The sequence below is a fragment of the Indicator indicator genome, chromosome 2, assembly GCF_027791375.1.
Source record: "Indicator indicator isolate 239-I01 chromosome 2, UM_Iind_1.1, whole genome shotgun sequence".
NCBI classification, from domain to species: domain Eukaryota; kingdom Metazoa; phylum Chordata; class Aves; order Piciformes; family Indicatoridae; genus Indicator; species Indicator indicator.
Window position 1 is genome coordinate 33632561 of NC_072011.1, and position 13625 is coordinate 33646185.

At 34.7% G+C, this 13625-nt stretch overlaps 1 protein-coding gene across 1 annotated transcript in view; it reads left to right on the top strand.

Annotated features, from left to right (window-relative positions):
- The window catches only part of RYR2 (ryanodine receptor 2), a 294938-nt gene that overhangs the window by 244636 nt on the left and 36677 nt on the right, over positions 1 to 13625 (top strand). The window contains exons 83-87 of the mRNA XM_054396845.1: positions 1395 to 1474; positions 3528 to 3604; positions 4961 to 5034; positions 12479 to 12559; positions 13228 to 13316. Coding sequence (XP_054252820.1) covers positions 1395 to 1474; positions 3528 to 3604; positions 4961 to 5034; positions 12479 to 12559; positions 13228 to 13316 — 401 coding nt within the window. The remainder of the gene's footprint in view (positions 1 to 1394; positions 1475 to 3527; positions 3605 to 4960; positions 5035 to 12478; positions 12560 to 13227; positions 13317 to 13625) is intronic.

A 13625-nucleotide genomic window follows, 5' to 3' on the forward strand; every position in this document is an offset into this window, starting at 1 on the left:
CATGTTGCCCACAAAAATGTTAAACAAGACTGGTCGCAATACTGATCCTGTCAAAGGCTTTGCTCAGGTCCAGATAAATGATGTTGGCTGCTTTCCCCTTATCTGTTGATGTTGTGATCTCATCATAGAAGGCCACCAGGTTTGTCAGGTATGATTTGCCCTTGGTGAAGCCGTGTTGATTACACCAAATCACCTGTTTGTTATTCTTCTGCCTCAGTACCCATGGATGTATCCCATCTAGTCCCATGGGCTTGAACTCTCTCAGGTTCTTCAGATGGTCATGAATGTGATCCTCATTTACAATGTGCAGTTCCTTCTTCCAGCCCCTGCCATTATCTTCTGTGATTTCAGGAGTGTGGCTGGAGCCCTTGCCAGTGAAGACTGAGGTAAAGAAGTTGCTGAGAACCGCAGCCTTCTCCATGTCACTTGTCACCAGTTCTCCCATTTCCTTTGTGAGGGGGCCCACACCTTCCTTTAGTCTTCTTTTTGCCATTAATGTACCTATAGAAACTTTTGCTGTTCTCCTTGATCTCCCTGGTTAGATTTAATTGTAACTGAGCTTTAGCTTTTCTAATCAGGCCTCTTGCTGCTCAGACAGCTTCCTTATATGCCCCCCGTTCTAGCTGTCCTTTCTTCCACTCCTGCAGAGTTTCTTTTTGTGTGACAGAGTCCAGGAGCTCCTTGCTCACCCAGGCAGGTCTCCTAGCATTCTTTCTTACCTTCCTCTTTGTGGCTATACTTTGCTCCTGGGCACAGAGAAGGTGATCCTTGAATGTGGACCAGCTGTCCTGTGCCCCCCTTCCCTCTAGGGCTTTGTCCCACTATACTTTGGCCATCAGATCCCTGGAGCGATCAAAGTCTGCATGCCTAAAGTCCAGGGTCATAAACTTGGAATACATCCTCCTAGATACTCTAATGAGGATCTTGAATTCTAGCGCAGCATGGTCGCTCCAGCCAAGGCTGTCTCTGAGCCTCATATTGGTCACCAGCCCTTCCCTGTTAGTGAGAACAAGGTCCAGCATAGCACCTTTTCGTGTTGGTTCCTCCACCATTTGGAGGAGGAAGTTATCATCCTTGCATTCCAGGAACATCCTGGATAGATGGTGCCTTGCTGTGTTGTCCCTCCAGCAGATGTCAAGGTGATTGAAATCTCACATGAGGACCGGAGCTTGTGAACATAAAGCCACTTCTATCTTATGCAGGGCCTCACCTGCTTGGTTCTGCTGGTCAAGTGGCCTGTAACAGACCCCTACTATAACTTCACTTTCTCCTGTCTTCCCTTTAATCTTAACCCATGTACTCTCAACCAGCTCATCATCCTTCTCCAGGTGGAAATTAATAGAAAATTCTTATTTTTATATATGATCTAAAAGTATATTTTAAAATATTTCAAGGTGAGATGGGGCCAATGGTTGCAGCTACCCTAAAGCTAGGGATTGCCATCCTAAATGGAGGAAATTCTACCGTTCAACAGGTAAGGAACTGATTTATTTTCACCCATACTAGTCAGTATAGATCTTTCTTGGTTATTGTAACAGTGCATTATGTAATGTGACTATTTGTCAGATGCTGTTTATCCTATTGCTTTTGTTCTCAAAACAAAAAAAGTGTACAGATGTACCTTGTTCCTAGGTATGTATTTCTGACTTGCAAACATATAATTAATTTAGAAAATACAAGGCTGAAATAAATTTGTTTTGTAGTTCAGCTAGAAGGGGGATATTTTATGTAAAATTATTAACTTCTAGAGGAATTCTATGGAAGGAAATTATTTCCTGGAAGATTACCACTGTCCTATAGCCAGTAGAGCAAAATTGCTGGCCCCTGTCTTCACCAATGAAAATGTTATAGAACTTCAGAATTACTTAGGTTGTGCCATGAAGAGTTTGATGATAAAATCAGAGAACTCAAACTTGATTTAGTAATTTATGGTAAGATAATGTGGTGAGCACTGGGCAAGTCTGATATCTTAACAGTGTTCTGCACTGTTGAATAGAAGTGACAGATACAGAGTACCTTCAGTGTTTTGTACTAGTTGAAGATGCCTGAGTCCAGAAGGCTTCATACAGCCCATAAATATATTGTTGTAGGACAGTTTGAAGACTACAGAGAAGTGGCAACAGTTAAGGTCCCCAGTTAAGCAACTACTGAAGCAATTGAATGCATTCCAAAATAATGGTATTTTCAGGGGCTATCATTACCCAGAATTGACCAGAAACACCACAAATGGTGCAGAAAAATATCTGCCTGAGCCATTGCCAATTGTTTGTGATGTAATGATGTTAAATTACTTTGTAAAATCACGACATTTGTACATAGTCACTTAGTCTGAATTTGTAACGTTACAATCTAAAATTTTAAAAGTAATTAGATCAAGTTTTAACTAATCAGAATCCAGAAATGGTTAGAATTGCTCCCCCCCTTTTTTTTTTTTTTTTTAGTTGCCTCACTTTTCTGCCCATTTTCTCTGCTGTTCTGCTCACCTTTCCAATTTGCCTTTAAGTCCTAAGATCAGCTCTTTGGTCTTCCTTGTGAAGACTGGTATGGGTAGGGTGGAGAGATACAGAAGTGATTTGAAAAGTCGTCATCATTCCCTGGAGTACTTTGCTTTGATTATGAGGGTGTTCATGAGTGTGTTCTTTTTCTGTGATCTTCAGAGCACTTGGGGTTATGCTGATATGTTTTCTTAAGGGTGCCTGCTTATGTGCTCTTTCATTTTGGAGGTCACTTACCAATTCCTATCATTCCTATTTATTTGTGAAAACAGTTTTACTTCGTTCACAATATGAATTCTTACAGCATTCCTTCAAAGACTCATCTCTGAATATTGTGATTTTTGTTCACAACTGAGATCTCTGGTATTGTGCTCTATCTTCACTCAACAACATATTGCATTCTAGAATCAGAGTTCATTCCACTGAATAACTTTTTGTTGTTAAATCTATTATCAGATAGGTATTACAAATTACAATAAAGCTAATACACATTTTAAAAATACTTGCCTACTAACATACTGTTGCAGCTAAAATAGCCTGAAACAAATAGGTTATGACAAGCTGAGTCTGATGCTGAAATGGTAGTGCAAATACAATACTAATAGTGGCAGGATTTTATTTATGTTAAACACTAAATTCTACTGGCTGTGTTGACTTCAGTTACTATCTTTATTTTCCATGTTATAGGAAGGAATATCCAAAGTGGATCACCTTCTTTTCTGTAAAGGATATAAGCATTAAATGTTGGGGGTTTTGGTGGGATGTTTTCGTTTGTTTATTTTTAAAATTATTATTATTATTTTTTTGTGGTTGGTTTGTGGGTTTTTGTTGGTTTTTTTTTTTTTTTTTTTGGTTGGTTTGGTTTTTTTGATACCTGTTTTTTTTTTCTCTGCAAAACTTTTAACTAATTAGTAAATATGAAGAGTTATTTCAAAACACCAGGATCACTAGTAATCTAGAATCTATGCAGTATTAACTAGGTTCACACATGGTACAAATATGAATTCTCTGAATAAATTGTGTTCATTGCAGAAAATGCTTGACTACCTCAAGGATAAAAAGGACGTAGGATTCTTTCAGAGCCTTGCTGGTCTTATGCAGTCCTGTAGGTAAGAAAATAGACACTTTAAAAAATTATTATTTTACATTTAGCTTTTATTCCACAGGATTTACATTTTTGGAAAGATCTTCTACATACTTTTTGCAAACTGCATGTGGAAGCTCTAATGTGCTAGACTTGGGGTAAAGGACAAGGTGATGTTCATGGAATGGAAATCTATGACATGGATCTACCTTGATGAAAGAGCTCTTTTCACAAAAGTTTATGGCATTTGTATCTACTTGAGAAATGCCAGAAAACAACTCTAGAGTTAAGAGGCTCAGGGGCAAATTCTTAATTCTGCGAGTACTCTGTAATCCTGCAGAGGCCAATGGTTATTGATCAATGTTAAATAATCATAAAGGTTTTGGGAAAACCCAACTATATTAGAAATCTTAATGAGACTTTTTAAAAGGCAGAAAAAGGAATGGAATATTGTGTTTTAATAAACTGAGGAGGTACTGTGCCCTCTTTGCCCTTCCATTCTTCTTGGCAGTTCATATTGATTTTGTTTTTATATAAATATATATATATTTAAGGGTTCTATATATAATTCCAAAGAATAAACAATTTCAATAAGTAATTTCTCAGCATAAAACCCAGGACTAAAAGGGGCTTCCTGGATCAAGCGGTTCGGTCTTCTGTCAAGGGTACCATGTTATATCCTTTTTTTTAACACTGTCTTTGGCCAAGTTTTACTTTGAAATCAGTGAGGTTTCTTGACAGCAGAATTACTGGGGTAGTTCCTTTACTTTCATCTGACTTTCATAAACATTCATGCTTGTCCATGCTTAGCTGCCATGCTAAGCAATGAAGGCATAACTTTGCATATTCACAGATGTGAATATGTAAACGTACATGTTCCTTAAATCTGGTTAGTCAAATACATATTCCTCTTTGGCAGCTTCAGTCTTTCAGAACATGGAAGGAGAGGAACACTGAGTGGAACTAATAAAAACATAATTTCTTAATGGATCTTGCTGCTTGGGATGAACTGGGCTATAATATGAAAGTAGTCAATAATATGGTCTCTCATTAACTCCTAAAGTTACTCTCTCTCTTTCTCTCTCTCTCTCTCTCTTTATATATATATATATGATAAACACATACATTCTTTTTTTTTTTTCCTGGATCAGCCATAAAGAGCTAAATTCTACTGTCATTTGCAGAGCAAATGCAGATTAACTGTAGAGCTGGGTTTTGCAGTCTTGTATCAGACATACACCAAGCCACTAATATACATCTTGTTGACACTAGTATGATTATATACTTAAATGAAATCGCAAATCCTTCTCTGTCTTTTACAAAACAAAATATTACATATACTTAATTAATCACAGGGCAAATGTAATGTTTCTCATTGCAGTGTTCTTGATCTAAATGCTTTTGAACGTCAGAACAAAGCGGAAGGCCTTGGCATGGTGACTGAAGAGGGATCAGGTACTGTCAATTTGACATAAATGAGCTGTGATTTTTCTCTTTTACATTTTGCAGAAACAAGCTGAATTTGAAAGAATCCTGTAAATATATATGTAGAGTCTGAAGCTAAAATACAATCCGTAAGAGTGGTTTATATTTATGCATGTGCTGAGTTTCAGAACAGTCTCGGAGAAATCTTACCCATTACTCTGAAGAAGTGAAGACAATACATGTAAAATTCTAGTTACAAACAGCAGCGTTTACACATGTAAAACATTTCAGAAGTTCCAAACCAGTTTCATCATAAAATGAAATCAAGAATTCCCACCTGATTTCTTAAACTGACTGGAAGGAAAACCAGACACAGTTAAGCCGTAATTTAAATATTAAAGGTCAAGAGAACTGTATTGGCTGTTTGGAAAAATGTCTGCTGGGAAAGATTTTTCTTTGAAAAAATTATCACATGTTTCTCTTTGAGGAAATATGAAATTTTTGCTTTACTTTTGACTTTGAAGCAATCTGGCTTTCTGCCCCCTTTGTTGTCAGTTCACTGTCAATTTCTTCTGTCTGACAGTAACGTCTACCACTCCCTCACTGTGATTCTCTGGAAACATTAAGTTCGTTCTTGTGTGACTTCATAGAGTTACCAAAGCACATTTTTTCCCCCTCAGTATTTTTACAGTGCATTTTTATGTTTAAATCCTACAGTGCCCTAATATTTTAATATGTTTTTATTCTAAAAAACAAGGTAAAAAAACTTGACTGGGTAATCATTATTGCATTTGGAAGTTTATAACTCATACTTGCATATCTCATTAACTGTTGGGCCTGTAGCTCTTTTATGTGGCATATTTCTTGAATATTCAGGTGCTTTTCTCAAATAAAAATCATGAACTCTTAAATTTGACTGAATGACTTCATGACCAGTCATAAATGCTGCTTCTCTGAAAGTGCTCCCATGATTTAAAATATAGATCAAATCCTGCTAGATTTATATGAATAAACAAAATTAAGTGAACTCATGTGAATAGAATTTGGTTACAAGATTGTGCACTGATGCAGCTATCTGGCATACTAAGTTTTGGCCATTAGTTTCATGCTTTACTTAAGATTAATCTGCAGAGTGTTTTGCTCTTTTGGACAACATTTCTATGACTAAACAATGAAATTTATTAGTTATAGTGTTGCCTTTTGAAATTACTGTTTTATCAGTGCTTCTCTTTCTAGAAATGACTCTTTTTGCATGAAAATATAAACAAATCTTTAAATGCTGCATAATCGACTCTACCAAAGTTATTTTATGCTTCCCCATTTGATTCTTTTTTTTAATTTTCAGTTTAGTTGATCTTTCCTTTTTAGTATAGAACTAATTTGGCCAAAACCAGCACTATCTTTTGTATTTACTAAAAACAGTTTCTCAACTTTTTTTTCCCTTTTTTAAAACTTGTTTCTTTTTCTTTGAACTAATTGTCCTGTCCTCCCTTCCTCAGTCATCACTCATGAGCATGGTAATTATTAAAAACAACTGCCTATTCTTTTTTTTCCCTGCTCTTAGCTTTGTGTAAGCACTGTACAGCTCCTGAGCACCATTATATAGTTTTTGTTCCTGTAAGACTGTTAAACTAGTGGGTTCTTTTCTATTATTATTATTACAAATGTGTATTCCAAAATCTGTGGGTTGTGTGTCAACTTTCCTTGCTTTGTTCTTCCTCCTTTTCTCAGGAGTTGCACAGTGACTGGCACACTATATGTAAGAGCAGCAAGCTTTTAAAAATTATTTCTTTTTTTTGTTTAATTTATTTTCATTTTAGTAAGCCCAGTATTTGTGATGGATGGATGTTAAAAAAATTTATACCTTTACATATCCAAAGCTTTGTGTTATTTAGTTCTGTAGTATTTATGTGGTGTATTGAATGTGAGTTTATCGCTGCATTAATTTGTGCACACAGGAAATCAGTGGTGGATCCAGTGAGCATTTGTGGGTGGTTAGTAAGAAGAGGACTTGCTACTGGCTAGGTTCATCTAATGCATTCAGGGGTTGATACAAGAAGGAGGTGGTGCATTTCTTATTTTGAGGAATCAATAATGTTCACAGGTGGTTCTTCCTTGCTCTGAAAGCCACTCGATGTGTTAAACTTCCTATATCTCAAAGGTTCCTTAATTCAAGTAAAGGAAGAACTTTGCAGGAGCAGTTGCCATGAGGTGTTCCTGTCGAATTTAAAATACAAAATGTATATACTATTCAGCATAAACAAAAAGTTTAAATGCAACACATCTTTTCATTAGCTAGATACTGGGGAGGATGATCATCTGGATTTTTATTTATCAGAGGAAATTTTTTATTTAGCAGATTAACACATTTCTACACTTTTAGAATCATGTGTTTTCATCTTTGTTGTTACTGAGCAGCAGCAATGTCAAGATACAGTAATAATGCTATGTCAACAATTTCTTGGCACATAGGGATAATATTTGTAAACAACACCTTTTTTATTAATATTCAGATACTAAAAATTCAAGAAAACTGAACAAAGCAAAGCCAAACCAAAAAAGGCTGCACTTCACCTTTTCAAGATCATATTATTCTTGATGACATTCTATTTTCAAATAATAATAATTACAGTTTTTTATATTATGAAGTACACCTTTTTCATTTAATTGAAAAATAGTTTATGTAAGAGCTGTACAGGTACTGGTATTAATACCTAATAGCGTTAGGAAAGCCAAGCCAATGTGTTTGAAGGGAAACTTCTGTAGTGAACAAAATATCCTAGATTTTATGTGATTACTTAGATCACATGTCTGTTTGCAGTCCTATGAATAGCCATCTGTAAATACTATGGTGGAAGTACTAAAAATGTGGAAATGTTTTCCACCATTTCTTTTTTAAGAGTGACACTCTGTAAGTAATTGATTACTCCTCAATTAAAGATTTTATTTATTCTCAAGGGAATGATTGGGTGTAAAATGTGCGCTATAGCCTGTTTGTCATGTCATCTGAATCTGATAAAGAATCATATTAATGTGTAATTGTCATTTAGTTTACAACCCATAAGCCTGAAACAGTTTTTGCTAAAGTCAAAGAAAAAACTACTATTGATACTTATGACACTTATGGGAATAGAGTCAATTTTTCTTCTAGTCCCATGTGAACCTTGGCAACAGGTGGAAAGCCTGTACTGAGCCAGCCTGGATGTGAGATTTATTGTTCTATTCCAACTGTTTCTTTGTTCTGTCTGCATTGTAAGCTCCCTGTCTCGATATTCCTCTGACTGGTACTATCTTCCCTTTACAAACCCTGGACCCCCCACTGGTAACAACGTTGATGGTTCTTTAGCAAATGTGTTTCTTACTTGTTTTTGTGATGTTCTCAGTGTTGTTTCTTCTGTATGTATTTTGCTTTGATTGTTCTGTTTCAAATAAGGGGGTGTTAAACCCCAAAGATATGTAGAAATTATTACTATTTTGGAATAGTTTATAATTTTTTCTTTAACACTCTATGCTATTTCAGTGGGTCACAAACGTCTTGAAAGTGCAATGTTTTTCCCCTTAGAGAGACTTTACTTAACCATATGAAGTAAAAAAATTAGGATGTGAAAGTTACATTTAGATTATTTTATTTTGGTTTTCCTTTTTGTAAGGAAGACTCTATTTTTATTTTTTTAAAACTTTTAATATTGGGTTGTTGGTTGTTTTTTTTTTTTTTTTTTTGTAAGTTCTCCAGTAGTATTTTGGAATTTTTCCTGATAGTAGGTCTTATAGGACTTTCTATTGAAGTGAGAGTGGTATATGTGCCATATAATAAATATCTATAATGAGGATATACATCGGGACTATTTTCAGATGTTAGTGATGTGAAATCAATAAATACACTTTTATCCTTCACCAACTTAGTCACACTTAAGGTGGATGTTTAAATTCTGTGTGATCTACTGTAGCCTACATTAGAGGAGTGATTTCCACCTTTATATGTCTGTACCTGAATCGCTGTTTGCATTTAAAAGGGAACTTAAATAACTTCAGTTTAAATAAATTGTGTGTCACTGGGTGAGAAAACAAGTGCCTTACATATTAGAGTCAGATCATAGGGAAGGCAAAGGCATGCAACACTCACAATCTAACCCAATATTGACTGGGTCTTCTGATAAGAATAAATTATTTTGGTTTACTATGGGAGAGAGGTCCTCTTGCTTAACAGTCATCAAAGAATGAGCCCTGTTCCATTTTGAAATCTGTAAGTACTTGTGTATTTCTGTACTATGTAGCATCAAACCAATATTTCTGATGAGTAACAGCAGTCAGATCTTTTCCACTGATGTTTTTAAGAGAAAAAGGGAATTATTAAACATGGACATATGCACTTTCAAGGAAAAAGCCCATGTCTTTCATTTTTCATTCAATCTTATTTTCATTCCCTGCACATTCTGTTCCTATATATCACAAACACAAGCTACCAGTTTTGCAAAAACAGGCTTAAAACATTCATGCGTACTGTATGTCATTCACATACAGCATGAGCAATGGCAGCATTTTAACATCTAAGCAAAGATATGCCAGAACATACATCATATCACAGAAATAAAAGACCCCATGGTTTCATGGCAACCTGTCATACTATATGCAGCATGTACATTTGTTAGAACATTATCTATGCAAATCTTTGTGTGTACTGGCATGAATTTGTGTGCACAGCACCAAAGATTCTTCTCTTAGATTTTATAGAAAGAAAGGGATCTGTACTTCTGTTCTATAGATGCCACTGAGACACCTCTTGCAGTAAGTAACATCTGAAAGTTCAAATTCCTGTCAATACCAATATAGTTTTATCAGGTTTTGATCAGCTGTAGACACTGAAAATTGGAATTATTTCAAATCTTAGTGTGGCCAAGCTGTTTGAAACAGGGTTGTTGGTTGCTTTTTGGGTTTTGTTTGTTTTGTTATATTATTAATTTTGAAATTTGTAAAAATATTTCCAAAAGAAAAGAACCTTTCAGCATTTATGAAATGACGTACCTAAACATCTTCTAATTTCACAGAATTTTGCAGTAACTTGTATTTGTTTTGTGCTTTTTTTATAGTGGAGCTAATTAAAAGACCCTTCTAAACCCTTACAATATTAGCATTTTAGTTTATAAAAATTCCTGCATTACAGAAGATAGCTTCATGATTTTATGTGAGACTTGTTTTCTCTCTTTCCCTGAAAAATCTCACTTGATAGGAGAGTAAGAAAAATGAGTTGAAAATTGCTAAACTGTAATGAAAGGCATGGTTGAGCCCTTTATAGGCTTGATTTTTCCACTGTGATATATAAACAAGTTTTCCTGTGAGGTATTTTTTGAAATTATTGTCATCACAGCAGTCAAGCTACATGCACTGCATGTTTGAAGGTAGAGACTCCACCAAATATTTGGGTTTCAGTAAAGCTTACTTTTGCATTGATCCTCTAGATCAATAAAGCATGTGACTCCAAGTGTAACTTTAAGAATTACAAAGTGACTAATCCTGCAGGACGTTCAATACTCTGGCCTTTGTCCATCAACATAGGAACCATACTCACAGGGCTGAACCTGCACACAGTGTTGAATAATATACTTCTGAGGGGGCAGTCATGTCTTGATTTTGCCTTCATGCCTATTTGGGCATATAGTGAATGTATACATTAATCATCACTGACAGAAGCATTGATTTTTCATTGTTTAATTAGCTGGAAGGGTTTTCAGTCTGACTGAAAAACTACATATCTAGTATTTATATCTGGGATGGACAAAATGTCATGGAATGTCATTTATGGTATTTGGTTCATTCTTGGAGAAAGAATTTGGTATTTTTTTGCCACTACAATAAGTACATGTCTGAAATTGGGAGGAAGAGCATTTTGTCTTTCCCCATGCCTTGGCCTATGCTTTGGTGATGTGTGCTCTTAATATCAAACATTATGTCATGACGGCAACAGATTAGTTTTCAGAATGTTTTTGCTTTTTAATCTTCCCATTGTACTGAAGCATCTCACTTTAAAATTCACAGGGTGTGGATTGATATGCCCATTAGCTTGAACTTGTAATCGTTCATGTCTTTATGTGGTTCAAGTTCTGATCACGTTTGTGTTTTTATATATATATTCCAAATTGTACTAAATATAGTTAACAATTCCGCTGTAATAATCTTATTATCTATTTTTAATTCTAAATGTAGACATTATAATTAGTTGTTCCCCATTATAATAGTATGTCAATAATTCTAAATGCGATTATTATTGTCTATTACCTTTTAATTTGAAATAATTTACTCAGTCTTCTAGTTTCTTTCTGACCACACAGGAAAATATTTTCATTGTAGACATAAGATTTTGAAGTTGAAATAAAAGCCTTAAATATATCCCTATTAAAAAAAAATCTTCCAAACTGTCTTGCAGTTCACTTATCTTCTTTCCTTTTGTTATCTACAAATAGCACTTGGCCACATGTTAAAATTAAATTAAATTAAAATTCTTAAAAAGCAGAAGTTTTTATGGCTTCCATTTTTGTTGCCATGCACATTTAAAATACTTTTCCAAAGTCCTAGATGGAATCTCTTTACTTTTTACCTTTATTGTTTTGAACACCTGTGTTATCCTCCTGTGTCATTTTATTAGCTGTTCTGCATTTTCCTCAGTTCTGATTGTTTTCTTGGGTAAATGGTTGTTTTCTCCTCCTCACATGTCAGTATACTAAGTTATCTGTATGTATGGTGTAACTGAAATAATACTTCATTAATTGGGGGCCTTTTAGTATACTGTTTCCTGTGAAAAAAATCAAGAAAATAATTTGAAGATTTGTACATTTGCAGCCAATACAGTAAAACACTTTGACAATTGTTTTAGTTCATCATAAATTTATTGCTTTATTTTGTCAAGGAAGACCAGTGCCCAACATCCAGTTTGTGTCAGCAGCAGATAGCCACTAAATCCTCAGATATTTCAACCCTAAACAATTCTTGAGAATGCACATAGCTGTAAAATTCATGGCTTATTTTATAGTATTTTAAAGCTATAAATAATAAAACTATAAATAATTCCTTAAATAAACTAAAAATAGTTTAAGGAATTATTTTCATGACTATTTGATTAAATCTTTTTCTGTGTATTGTTTTGTAATGAATAGAAACCAAATTAATCCAATACTAGCCTTCATATGTAGCCCAGCATTTACGCCCAGCAAAGTCAAACAAGCATGTAAATCATGGATTATTCGTAAAATGTTGCCAAGCTCATGCTGCCATATTTATAAATAAAAAGTTTCATAGTTCTTGTTTTGTTTTTAAATCAAATAACTATCTGCCAAGCACATTATATGTGCTTTAGATGGCTTGATGTTTGTAAGTATTCTCCTCCCTTCTCTATTAAAATTAAACATAGATATTTTCTTCAGGGCTGCAGGGTGTGACTTGTGAGCCTGTGATAATCTGCTTTCATCTGGCCTTTCCACAGGAGAAAAGGTGATGCAGGATGATGAGTTCACCTGTGACCTCTTCCGCTTCCTTCAATTGCTTTGTGAAGGACATAATTCAGGTTTGTGGGCAGTCTGCCAGTCAGCTAAGTCAAGGTGTTGGTGTTTAATGGTAAAAGCTTTTAATTGCTGAAGGTTTGGCAGCCTTTACAAAATATTATGAAAGATGATGTAGCTGCCAGAGTACACAAAAAGCAAAAATTTTATGTGGGATTAAATTGCTGCTTTTTTTTAATTATCATCTTTAACTTTCTAAAAAATGGTTTCCAAAATGTATCATTTTGGATCTTGACCTACTTGGAAAGGTAAATTCATATAGGACATGGTTTATGACTTCCAGACAGTGAAGATGCATAGAGAAAATGTAAGGGAAGGTATATTTCTTGCTGTTTGGCATTTGTATGCTTTACTAGGCATAATTATGTAGATACTGATGGAGTTCTAGAGATACAAAGATGTAAGTGGGGTGATGACAACACCAATTTTAAGTTCTACTGATAAAGCAGTTAATTCAGCACCAGAAGTTCACTGCTATGTGATCCCTGCAATAAAATGCTGCAAATCTTAAAATGGTTTCTTGGGGGCAGGGTGTGTGTGTGTGCATGTGGAGGGGCGGGGGGGGGGGGGGTAGGATTTTTAAAAGGTTTACAATTAATTTAATTTGCAGGAGTAGTTTTGTACGTCTTTAACACTTAAAAAATATAAGTTAAACTTTTATCTGACTTTTTAGATTTTCAGAATTACCTGAGAACTCAGACTGGTAACAACACAACTGTTAATATTATCATTTCTACTGTGGATTACTTATTAAGAGTTCAGGTAGGTTAACTTTTACTCCTTTTCAGAATGCAGACAGTTATATTTCTAAAATCAGATATTTAAAAATCCAATTAATTTTAATTTTATTTTATTTTGAGATTTGTTGTGGTTTTTAAAAATTGTTTATTTCAATTTGTTTATTTTCCTCTTGATTCCCTTGAGATGAGATTACAATTCATGGAACAATACTTGGAATTATTGGGGGGGGCTCATTTAAAAACTTTATAAGATAAACAATTTTCAGAACTATAATGTTTCTTAATGTTATTTTTCTTATGTTGATGAATAATCAGCTACAGGCAGTTTGAT